The 11,536-nt window shown below is 60.6% G+C and overlaps 1 protein-coding gene across 1 annotated transcript; it reads left to right on the top strand.

Annotated features, from left to right (window-relative positions):
- The first annotated feature begins 4,480 nt into the window (after positions 1 to 4,480).
- On the top strand, positions 4,481 to 9,951 carry SLC25A47 (solute carrier family 25 member 47). Its single transcript, XM_007455638.1, has 6 exons — positions 4,481 to 4,508; positions 7,043 to 7,086; positions 7,397 to 7,468; positions 8,180 to 8,362; positions 9,015 to 9,339; positions 9,640 to 9,951. The coding sequence occupies exons 1-6, from the start codon at positions 4,481 to 4,483 to the stop codon at positions 9,918 to 9,920; spliced, it is 933 nt and encodes a 310-aa protein (XP_007455700.1). The 3' UTR covers positions 9,921 to 9,951.
- The last annotated feature ends 1,585 nt before the right edge of the window (positions 9,952 to 11,536 follow it).

Genomic DNA, 11,536 nt, shown 5'->3' with positions numbered 1-11,536 from the left:
CCCCCCCCCCCCCACCAAAGGTGGGTGCAGCCTCGCCTCCTGCCCGTGGCCGTGTGGTCTGCAGCACCCAGCTGGGCATTGTGCAATCGGGCAGAGCACGGCAGGGGTCAAGCCAGAGTGTACAGACTTCTCTCCTGTCCCATTTTACAGATGAAGAAACAGGCTTGGAGAGTCACAGAGTGAGCCAGGAGAGCACCCGGGCCCTCCTGACTTCGTCCAGTCTTGCCAAGGAGCCCCATTTTCTGGAAATGCCAATCTCTGGAGCCAGCCCAGTCCTCCAATGCCCATTCTGGACTCATTGCCTGGAAATCCCACTGTCCCCCTCACCCCCGCCCCTCTGAATCCTGCCAAAAATGGCAACGTACGTGACAGATAAAAATAGTTCAGGTATTCTTGACCCAACAAACTCCTCTCTGAGAATGTGCCCACTGAAACACCAAAGACTCCAAAGTGTGATTATTGGAGCACTTTCTGTAATAGACCGGAGTATTACACTTGTCTGTCCAAGTACAGTCCAAAGGACATCACTAGCTAAAAGGACACCACTAGCAAGTTGAATCATAAGGGTGATATTTAGAGCATCTACTGGCTGAAGGCATGGCTCCAGGAGCCTCGTGGCTGCTGACGCTTTAGCTCTCTCAAAGCCATACGGTGGGAAGCAACAGAACTGCTCTTTTACAAAGACACTGAGGCCCCAGCGGATCACACAGTGAGAAGCTCAGGGTGAAGGCCATGCCCGGGCAGCCTGGCTCAGCCTCCTGTCCACCCAGGCCCCGCAGCCACCCCACGGGCACTGTGTTCATGCAGGAGAAGGAAGTGAGTCCCCAGGTGCCACGGTGGCAAGGCGTCCCAGATGTATTGATAAGGAAAGGAAGCAAATCGCAAAACGATAGTAAAAAAGAACTTGTATTTGCCTGCATCCTGCTGGGAGGCGGGACCCGCGCCTGGGTGGCGGGGCTTTCACTTCTGTGCCGGCTGCATCTCTTTGGTCTGGATTTTTTGTTAATAACTTGTAGTCATTCCTTTTGCTATGAAGTGTAAGAATGCGTTTTAGGATGTGTCAAGCTCCTTCATGGCACCTCGGCCAGCAAACAGCCCCGCCATGCCCAGGGGGGGTCTCGCTCCCCCCGAGCCCTTTGCATTGGCTGTTTGTGCCATGTCTGTCTCCCCCTAGAGGGTGGCTCGGAACTCCTCGCTCGGGCTTTGTAGGGCCGCACGTGGTGGGGCTCTGCCATTGGTGGAGGAGGCCTACAGCCGACCTTGCTGCCAGTAATAGTTAACCCTTGGCACTGGGAGGCGTGGCCCCAGCAGCTGCCCATGGGCTCTGTCTCCTGCCATCCATGCAAGACCCAGAGAGGTCACACCACTGTCCGAGTTCACACAGCTGGGAGAGGTGGAGCCAGGAGCCAAGTCTAGGCTGAGGTCTCCCCCAAACCATGTGGGGTTCCCCTGAGCCAAAACCCCTGCCCACCCTGCCACCAGACGGTCTCTTTGCCAACTCCTGTGTCAGGGGTGAGCACATGACCCTGCCCTGGGTTCATCCATCTGTCCATCCACTATCCATCCATCCAACCATCCCTCATCTATCTACCCATCCACCCACCTTTCCATCTCTCTGTCTGTCCTTCCATCTATCAGTCCTTCTCTTCTTCCGTCTATCCATCCATCCATCTCTCCATCTATCCACCCATCCATCTCTCCATCTATCCACCCATCCATTCACTGACTCATTTTTTTCACGCGTTTACTCATCCAGTCTCCCCAGGGTGCTCACCCTGGGCTGGGCACTGTGGGCTCAGGGACAAATCCAGTACGACCCTGCCTGCCAGAAGCTCACAGCTGGCTGGGGAAACGTTTAGACCTGCACAAAGCAGCCTAGACAGTGAGGTGGCGTGTTTTCGGTTTCTGCTGTGGAGGAGGCTAAAGTTTGGGCATGTTTGTTCAGGAGACAAAGGGCAGGTGAAACTTGGCTGCAGTGACCAAGAAAACACGCCTGTCTCAAATGCCACCTCTTGGGTTGCCCTTTCTAACACTGTCCCCGCCCCCCCCCCCAACACCCCCTGTCCCCTCCCTACTCTGACTCTCACTGGCACTTACTGCCCTCTGGCAGAATCTTTATTTTGGTCATTTATTGTGTTGGTTTTCTGTCTCCTCCCCTAACACGCCTGTCTCAAATGCCACCTCTTGGGTTGCCCTTTCTAACCCTGTCCCCGCCCCCCCCCCCAACACCCCCTGTCCCCTCCCTACTCTGACTCTCACTGGCACTTACTGCCCTCTGGCAGAATCTTTATTTTGGTCATTTATTGTGTTGGTTTTCTGTCTCCTCCCCTGGCACGTAATAGCCAGGAAAAGACCTTTGCCTGTGTTTATTGCAGTGGCCCAGTGCCTAGAATGTGGCATGTAGTAGGCATGCAGTGTTTGTTGCCCAGGTCGGGGGCATGGGCGGGGTGGGCTGTTGTCCAGGGGTGGAGACCATGCAGCTGGGGGCTGTGCACATGGGTAGCGGGAGTGGATCCGAACGTGAACTTCAGAGGGCTGACCTCAGGACTGGGTGCCTCACAGGATGTGGGGTGCAGGGGGAAGGGTGGCCAGGGCAATTCCTGGGCTCTGGCTCAGGTGCCTGGGGCTGGGTGGCACTTACTACATTAGACACTGCAGGAAACATGAGACTAGACAGTTCCCTGTTCTTTCAGTTAGACAACATGCCTCAAGCTCCCTCATCATCCAAGGTACCAGCCTCTCAAGTGTAACATCTGCAGTTGAACCCATGTCCCAAATGGATTTGCCCTGCTCAGAACTGTCCTGTCGTCACCTCCCTCCTTCTAGAACCTACGCTCCTACTAATGCAGCCTTAGCGTTTGGCTGGCCACTCCCACAGGGACACACGCGGGGTTTGCCCTGAGTGCTCAAAGACGAGAGGCAGGTACTGTCCTCATTTCATGGATGCAGAAACGGAGGTTCAGAGAGGTCAAGGGCTTGCCCAAGGTCTCAGAGCTGGGATTTGAAGGCAGACAGCCTGGCTCCTAACCAGATGCTAGCCTGCACCTCTCTAAAGGCCAGGATGGATATCAGGACTGGCCTTGGAAAGGCTGCCTTTTGCCCTTTGTCCTCTGTCGTGGCAGCGGCCACTGCCAACCTGTGTCCCCCCCTTGCTCCACAAACAGCTGGGCAGGTGGAGGCAGGGCTCCCCCTCTGTCAGCACCAGTCAGTTCAAGGCCAGCCTGCAGGTCCTTCTGTCAGAGGACAGGAAATGGGCGGACACATGGCCCCTGACCCAGGGCCGCCTGGACAGGGCTGCCCAGACACTGCCATGTCAACACCTCTCCCCACCGGGTGTGACCCTGGGCAAGTGCACAGCCTCCCTGAGCCTCAGTGACCTCGAAGGGCTGTGTGAGGTCACATGGGGGTGTGTTGAGCACACCACTGTGTTGATAGCCATGAGCGCAGGGCTCACGGGCATCAGGGCCTGGCCCTCGGCATCAGAGAGGGGCTGGTTGTGCAAGTATCCAGCGATCAACTCTGGCCCCGCTGCTTGCATGGCCCTGGACGAGTCCCTTTTCCGGGCCTCAGTGGCTACATCTGTAAAATGGGACCATCATCCTTGCCTCCCTCCCGGGGCTGTGACGAGGACCCCCTGAGCTGGTGAAGGAGGAGTGCTTGGTTAACTAAAGCGGGGTGCAACTGCTGGGGGGGATTGCATCACCGTTCTTTACAGTGGTTTCCAGTGCCCGGCAGACAGAAGTGGCCTCTTATTGGAGTGCCCCAGTTTGGTTAGAGGCCAAATCAGCAGCCCCTGCTCCTGTCCTTTTGTTCAGTGAGCCCTGCTCAGAGCTGGGTCCATGTTGGGCGCTGGGGACTCAGAACGGAGGCAGACCTGGCTGGGGCCCTGGGTGCAGGGAGAGAGGTATGGAAGCAGCAGGGGGAGTGTGGGCCCAGGGTGGTGTGAAGGGCGGGTCTTATTTGCCTCAGTGCAGCCTCAACTCAGATAGTGTTTGTTGAATGAATCAGCAAGGGAGCTTTGAGGGTTCCCTGGGCAGGAGCAATTCCAGGGGAGTCGAGGAGGCCCCAGGACACGGATAAAGTCTGAGCTTGGGCTGGGAGGGATGGGGGCATCACAGCCTCCCCAGGAGCTGTCTGGACGTGGCCTGGGGCCAGGCCTGCAGGCGGTGCAGACAGTGATCCTGCTTCCTGAGCTTACGCCTCCCGTGGTCTCTCACACACTTCCCGACACCTGGGTCCTCAGCACACTGGAACAAGGGTCCTTTGGGGTAGTGGGGAGGGAGTCCAGGTGGGCACTGACCCACCTGCTGCCCAGCACGGCCTCTGCCTTCGGGGCCACTGGTCAGCAGGCTCCGCCCCCCACCGCAGGTATAAGGTCTGAGAGGAGCCAGCGGGGAGCTGTTGAGGCCACCCTGGTGGTGGCACCGGACCTCTCTCAGGCACGCTGACCACAGGGCCTTCCCCACCAGCCACGCTGTCCATGGAGTTTGCTGCTGGAGCCATCGGAGGTAACAGTGGGGACAGAGGGGTCTCAGGGGGGGACCGCTGCTCTTGGGGCCAGCAGGAGGGGCTGGAGGGGGTGCTCTGTCCGGGCAGCAGTGGGGTTTGAAGCCCCCTGGAAGTGGCCGGCACCTGGTGTGGGCCACAGGTGCTGGGAGGAGGGAGCAGTTTTCCCGGAGGCTCGGGGCAGGTGACACAGGGCCCAGGAGGAGCTTTTGGGGGCCCGGCGGGGGGGAGTCTGCACTGGCCTGGGGGGCTCAGCCTGGGAGGCTGAGGGGCTGCTGGGTGGGAGCAGAGGGTGGTCTCTGCGTGGCCAGGGGGAGCCTGGGAGCTGTAAGCATGGAGCGGGATGGTAGAGTCATGGGAGGGGAGGGGAGGCTCCAGGAGAGGGTGGACAGTCAGGACAGACGGGGCCTGGGGCCTGCCACACTGACTGCAAGGGTGGGCGTGGAAAGGGAGGGTCCCAGCCGAGCCCGGCACCCCCGTCCGCTGGCTGTGTGCACACACAGGGCCAATCCTGGCCTTGCTGACCCCCCGGACCGTTTTCACTTTTGGGGAAAGGGCTATTGTGAAAGCCCGATCCAGAGATAGCCGACCCACGGGGAACGGGCTCCTACCAGCATCGATCACACACACAGAGGCTATTTTGGGTGAGGCACCCTTGGCCTTGCTCCTGTTGTGAAACAGCAGCGGCTGCCCGTCAATACTTCTGGGAATGGTGTGGGGTGTTCTCTTCAGAAGGGGAGGGCGGTGCCGAGCCAGGAAAGACCAGGGCCCTGGCCTCATCAGTGGGTTTCCTGAGGTCCCGCTGTGGGCCGGGCCTGAGGCCAGCTGCTTGCCTGGACATTAGCTCCCTAAGGAGGAGGCTCAGAGAAGGGGCTTGACTTGCCCAAGATCACACGGCAGGAAGGGCTCCCGAGTCCTGCATCTTTTCTCCAGAGCCCAGGGAAGGCCTAGGTGGCAAGGGCTCCTGCTCTGTGCCTGGCTCAGGGTCATGGGGATCAGACCTGGGCCTTTTCCTTGAGGAACTCTAGTTCTGGAGTCAGAGATGGCAGGTGGTGGGACAGCAGCAAAGCCATATGACATGGGCTGTGACTAACATGTTTTCTGGCACAGAGGCAGCCCAGAGTATAGGGGTCAGGGAAGGCTCCTGAGAGGAGGTGATGCTATGGCAGGGCTTTGATGGATGAGTAGGAGTTTGGTGAGGTATATGTAAGGGTCAAGGAGGGGTAATTCTACCCAAGTCAGTCAGTCAGTCTTTTGCTTCACTCTCTTTGTTCCTTCACTCATTCATTCATTCACTTTATTTTATTTTTAAAATTTATTTTATTTATTTTTGGCTGCTTTGGGTCTTTGTTGCCACACACGGGCTTTCTCTAGTTGCGGCGAGCGGGGGCTGCTCTTCGTTGTGGTGCGCGGGCTTCTCATTGCAGTGGCTTCTCTTGTTGCAGAGCAAGTGCTCTAGGCCCACGGGCTTCAGTAGCTGTGGCATGTGGGCTCAGTAGTTGTGGCTTGCAGGCTCTAGAGCACAGGCTCAGTAGTTGTGGCACGTGGCCTCATTAGTTGTGGCTTGCAGGCTCTAGAGCGCAGTCTCAGTAGTTGTGGCACACGGGCTTAGTTGCTCCGCGGCATGTGGGATCTTCCCGGACCAGGGCTCGAACCCGTGTCCCCTGCGTTGGCAGGTGGGTTCTTAACCACTGTGCCACCAGGGAAGTCCCCATTCACTTTATTCTTTCATTCATGCATATTTAGCGAGTCCTGGGATACACAGTAAATAGGGCACAGCCCCCACATGCCTTACTGTCCTCAGATGGTCCTCACCCCACCCCCCACCCCCCAGGGATGAAATACCAGGGACCTGCCCACTAGCTCTCTGTCTTTCTCATGGCAGTGCTGGGGGCTTGGACGTTGAGACCCTGGTGTCAGGACAGGAGAAAGAGAGGCGGGTGGCACCTGGCCCTCTTTGCAGGAGGCAGAGGGCCCTGGTCCAGGAAGCCTTGAGTCCTACTCTGTCCCATGCAAACTTGTGCTTCCAGGCAGTCCCTCACAGAGGCCTGGGGTGACCCGGGCTTTCCCAGCCCCCAGCCTCTGCTTGGGCTGTGTCCCCCCGCCATCACCCCCAGAGCTGTGAGGTGCAGCTGCCTCCTGGCTTGCAGACAAACCCTTCACAGACTGAGGCTTGAGGGCGAGCTCGGCCTGGCTTGGAGACAGGGCCCAGCAAATTTTGGACCAAGTCTCCCAAAACACGACCCTAGAGGGGAGGCCAAGGAGTGTCCCTGGCTTTCAGAATGAGGCTCCAGTGGGCCAAGACTCGGGAAGGCGGAAACACTAGCAGCCTGGCAGACAACGCTTTACCTCTCTGAGCCTGTTTCCTCATCTGTAAAATGGGGGTCACGCTCCCTCACTGATGAGACACGGTGTGGAAGAGAAGAGCCAGGTGTGGCCTTTCTCAGCAGGAGCACCGTCAGGGTTCACCCGCCCCCTCTCCCTGGGACGGCTCAGGCTCCCGCTTCTCTCACCGGTTCCTCTGGTTTCCTTCCAGGCGTCTGCGGTGTTGCTGTGGGCTACCCCCTGGACACGGTGAAGGTGCGGTCATCACCAGGCCCCTGCTACCCACCCCAAGGCCCCTGCCTGGGCTTAAGCCCCCCATTCATGGCCAGAAGACCTTTCTAGCCTGCTATTCAGAGCCAGTCGCCGCATGCTCCTCGGGGCTGTAGTGCCCCTTTCTCCCCCCGTGCCTCAAATTTCTCCTCTTAAATGGGGCTCACTGTCCCTTGCTCTGCCCACAGTCAGCAAGGCTGCGACAATCAGGTGTTGGCTCTTCCCCTCCCCCAGGGCCTGCCGACCTTGCCCCTGGCCTGGAGCCACCCCTTCCTGAAGCCCACTTCTCCCACAGGTCAGGATCCAGACAGATCCCAAGTACACGGGCATCTGGCACTGCATCCGGGACACGTATCGCCGAGAGCGGGTAGGCCTGGGGAGAGGGTCACGGCAGCGGGAGGCTGGGGCCTCGGACGCCAGGGCTGCCACTCACCAACCAGCCTGGCAATACTGAGCTTCTCCCTGAGCCTCAGTTCTCTCACCTTCCAAACGGGAAAAGGTGTACCAACCTCCTGGATTCCTCCGAGAACAAGAGCCGGGGCGTCTGGCACACAGGAGTGCTCAGAACGAGGTCCTGCCTCCAGAAGAGGGTCTAGAGGGGACATCTGGGGACTAGGAAGGTCTGGGGAGGAACCTGTTTGCATTTCTGTCCCCTCCAGCCTGGGCACCCCTTGAAAGAATGCTGGGTGGAGTCATCAGGGGTCCCAGGGTCCAGCTTGGAGCCCCGTCCAGAGGAGGGTCTCAGGGACACTTACCAAAGTGAACTTGCGAATCAGTGCCGACCAGGGGTGAGCAAAAGAGAAACAGCAACGGCCAAGCTGCTAGTTCAACGTCATCGTCATCAAACAGCTGCCCTAGGTCAGGCCTGGCCCCCAGCCCTTCAATCCCTCAGCACAACCTCACGTGTCGGGGGTTACAACCCCCATTTTACAGCCGAGGAAACTGAGGCCTGAGGCAGTCTGCGTGACTTGCCTGAGGGAGGACGGGGCAGGGGCTCAGGACCCCCTCGGGCAGCCACTCCTCCCAGCTGGGCCTCTGGCCTGACTCCAGCCCTCGGGTCCCCTCCACCTGCCGCCAGGTGTGGGGCTTCTACAGAGGCCTCTCGCTGCCCGTGTGCACCGTGTCCCTGGTCTCGTCCGTGTCTTTCGGCACCTATCGCCACTGCCTCGCACACGTCTGCCGGTTCCGGTATGGCAGTGCCGACGCCAAGCCCGCCAAGACGGACATCACGCTCTCCGGATTCGCCTCCGGCCTCGTCCGCGTGAGTGGGGCGGGGTGACGGGGTCCCGGGACCGCAGGGGTCGGGAGAGGCTGGATGGAGCCTGGGGGACTGTGGCTGAGGACACAGCTGACTTGGTAACTGAGGGCAGGCTAGGGAGCCTCTCTGAGCTTCTGTCTCTTCATCTGTAAGAGGCGTGGTGAGGTCACGCATGTGAAGCCCCCAGCAGGGGGTCTGACAGGTATGAGCAACCACGACATGCAGCCAATGTTATTAGTAAAATTATCCTATGTTATCTATTAACTTTATCAATGCTTACATTAAGTGTTACGTTATTCTTACACTAAATACTTACATTAATTAAATAATACATTAATATGTCATTAACAGATTAATGATGAGATTAAGCGCTTTCGTGAACTGGAGTCACATTTACCCGACACCTACTGTGTGTCAGGCCGCTCTGCCAGCAGAAAGTGTGTACCTAAAGGCAGCACTCACTGGCTCCGGCTGGGTGGGCCAGCCGGCTTTGAATCCCGCTCCACCATGGCCCGTGGGCCAGCCCGGAGCTCCCTGGGGCCAGGCTCCCTGGCGGTCACCACGGGCCACAGGGGCGGAGGGAGGCCAGGGGCAGGGAGTGCGGGCAGCGGGCAGTGCTGCATCCTCATCCCTGTCGGCCCCACCCCTGCTCCAGGTGTTCCTGACCTCGCCCACCGAGGTGGCCAAGGTCCGCCTGCAGACGCAGACGCAGACGCAGACGCAGCAGCGGCGCCCCTCGGCCTCTGGGACCTCGGCTGCGCCCCCCACGTGCCCCGCACCCGCTGTGGGTCGGGCGCCAGGGCCCAAGTACCGCGGGCCGCTGCACTGCCTGGTCTCGGTGGCCCGGGAGGAGGGGCTGCGCGGCCTCTACAAGGGCAGCTCGGCCCTGCTCTTCCGGGACGGTCACTCCTTTGCCACCTACTTCCTCTCGTACGCCGTCCTCTGTGAGCAGCTGACTCCCGCTGGCCGCAGCCGGCCAGGTGAGCAGGGGCCGGGGCCTGGGGCGGTGCTGGTGCTGAGGCTCGGCCTGGCGGGAGTTGACGTGGGGGGAGGAGACGGGCTGAGGTCACACTGGCACCCAGTGCCTCCCAGGTGGGAAGCTCATTGCCCTCAACATGAGAGTCAGGACAGGCCTGCTCTGGGTGGCCCTGGACAGGTCATGTCGGTGGCGAGAGCACAGGGCTCCCTCACGGCCAGGCCCCGCCCTGGGTGCCCACTAGCTCTCCTCGGGGGCCCCAGTGCGGCTTCCAACCAACGTGCCCGTGGGGCCCTCCCCGCAGACATCTTGGGCGTGCTGGTGGCCGGTGGCTGTGCAGGGGTGCTGGCCTGGGCCGTGGCCACCCCCATGGATGTGATCAAGTCGCGCCTGCAGGCGGATGGGCAGGGCCAGCGCCGCTACCGGGGCCTCCTGCACTGCGTGGTGACCAGCGTTCGGGAGGAGGGGCCGAGGGTGCTCTTCAAGGGGCTGTCGCTCAACTGCTGTCGTGCCTTCCCCGTCAACATGGTGGTCTTTGTCACCTACGAGGCCGTGCTGAGACTCATGCAGGGCCTGCTCTCGTAGCTGGCGCCCATCTCCTGGGGCCAACCCGCCAGCAGCTTCCAGAGGCCGCAGGGGCTGGAGGGGGTGGAGGGGAGTGTTGGGGTCTGGGCCCCAGGGGGCCATCCCCCCGACTGACCACGAGGAGGTCAAGGGGCCCAGGGCTGGCCTGAGGGTCACAGGAGCCAGGGAGAAGCGGGCCTCTGGGATGAGGATGCGGCCGCCCGGAGCCGTCTTTGCGTGTGGTCAGTGGCTCGTCCCGGCTCCCCTCCCACCTCGTCCTGCCGCCCCCCTCGGCTCCCCATCCTTCTCTCCCCGCTGGGCTCTCCGTGCTGTGCAGCGTGCTCTTCACTCCTGGTCCTCAGATGCAGCCAACTGGTCTCCCCACCAGCCGGAACCCGGGTGCTGCCGCCTGGCGCCTGGCACCCGGCGCGCTTGGTCCCCACACCAGGATGCTCAGGGAGGTGTCGCCCGAGCCCGGTCACCCGCCTCGCTCCGCCTGCGGACCCGAGGCTCAGCGGCGAGCTGTTGCCAATAAAACGTTTCTCGGGCAGTTCGGTGGTGTTGCTCCGTGGTCTATGGGGCTGGTGACTGGGTCCCCATCTCCAGCTTGTCCTCACAGGCCAAGCCCTCCCCCCATCTCCAGCTTATCCTCAGAGGCCAAGCCCTCCCCCCATCTCCAGCTTATCCTCAGAGGCCAAGCCCTCCCCCCATCTCCAGCTTATCCTCAGAGGCCAAGCCCTCCCCCCATCTCCAGCTTATCCTCAGAGGCCAAGCCCTCCAAACCTGTGTGACCAGGGCTCCGACTGCACTGACGGCACGCTGAGGCCCCGCCAGCTCTCCGGCTGGCCCCGCTCCCTCGGCCTTTGGGGCCGGGGGCCACGCCTGTGCGCTGAACCTGCCCCAGGGGGCCGTCCAGCGTTCAGCATGATGCAGGCTCTCCTCACCACCCCCATCCCAAACCCACCCCCTTTCATTGTGAAACTGATCTCCAGCCAGTTCCAGACACCAGGATGTAAGCTGCCTTTCCGTGGGGCCTGGAGGAGGGAGGCTCCGTGTGTCCTCAACACCGCTGGGTCCATACACAGGTTATCACAATGGCTCAGAAAGGACTGGCCTACCCAAGGCCACCCAGCAGGGAGAAGGGGGGTCTCACACCTGCACTTCTGAGGCCCCAGCCCTCTCTCTGGCATCACGTGGCTTCCAGTGACGGTCCAACACGAACCTTCTGGGTGCCCACCACAGCAGCCCTCTGGTAAAGCCAGACAGCACCTGCCTCGACGCCCACTCAGACACTAGCCTTGACCGTGACTTTGGACTGAAGTCCAGTGTTCACTGGTCCACCTCCAGTGTTCTGGCTGAACAAAACTCTTTCCTGTTCCCAGGACACGCGGGTGGACCCTCCCCTCCGGCCTCTCCTGTCGTACGGACCCAAGCATTTGCTTACACCCTGTGCTCTCTGCCAGGGACGCCCTTCCCTCCTCTCTGCCTGGCTAACTCCAGGCATCACTAATCCCAGACGTCACTTCCCCCAGGAAGCTCAGCTGCTTTTAGGTGTCTCCTGCTCTGCTCCACGGGGCCTGGTTTGTGGTCTGGTCACTTACCCACCTCCTGCACAACCCCCCCACCCCGCCCCCGCA

The sequence above is a fragment of the Lipotes vexillifer genome, unplaced genomic scaffold (genome assembly GCF_000442215.2).
Source record: "Lipotes vexillifer unplaced genomic scaffold, Lipotes_vexillifer_v1.1 scaffold584, whole genome shotgun sequence".
Classification (NCBI taxonomy): domain Eukaryota; kingdom Metazoa; phylum Chordata; class Mammalia; order Artiodactyla; family Lipotidae; genus Lipotes; species Lipotes vexillifer.
The sequence above is the reverse complement of the archived record's forward strand: the minus strand, read 5'-3'. Positions and strand labels throughout refer to the sequence as shown.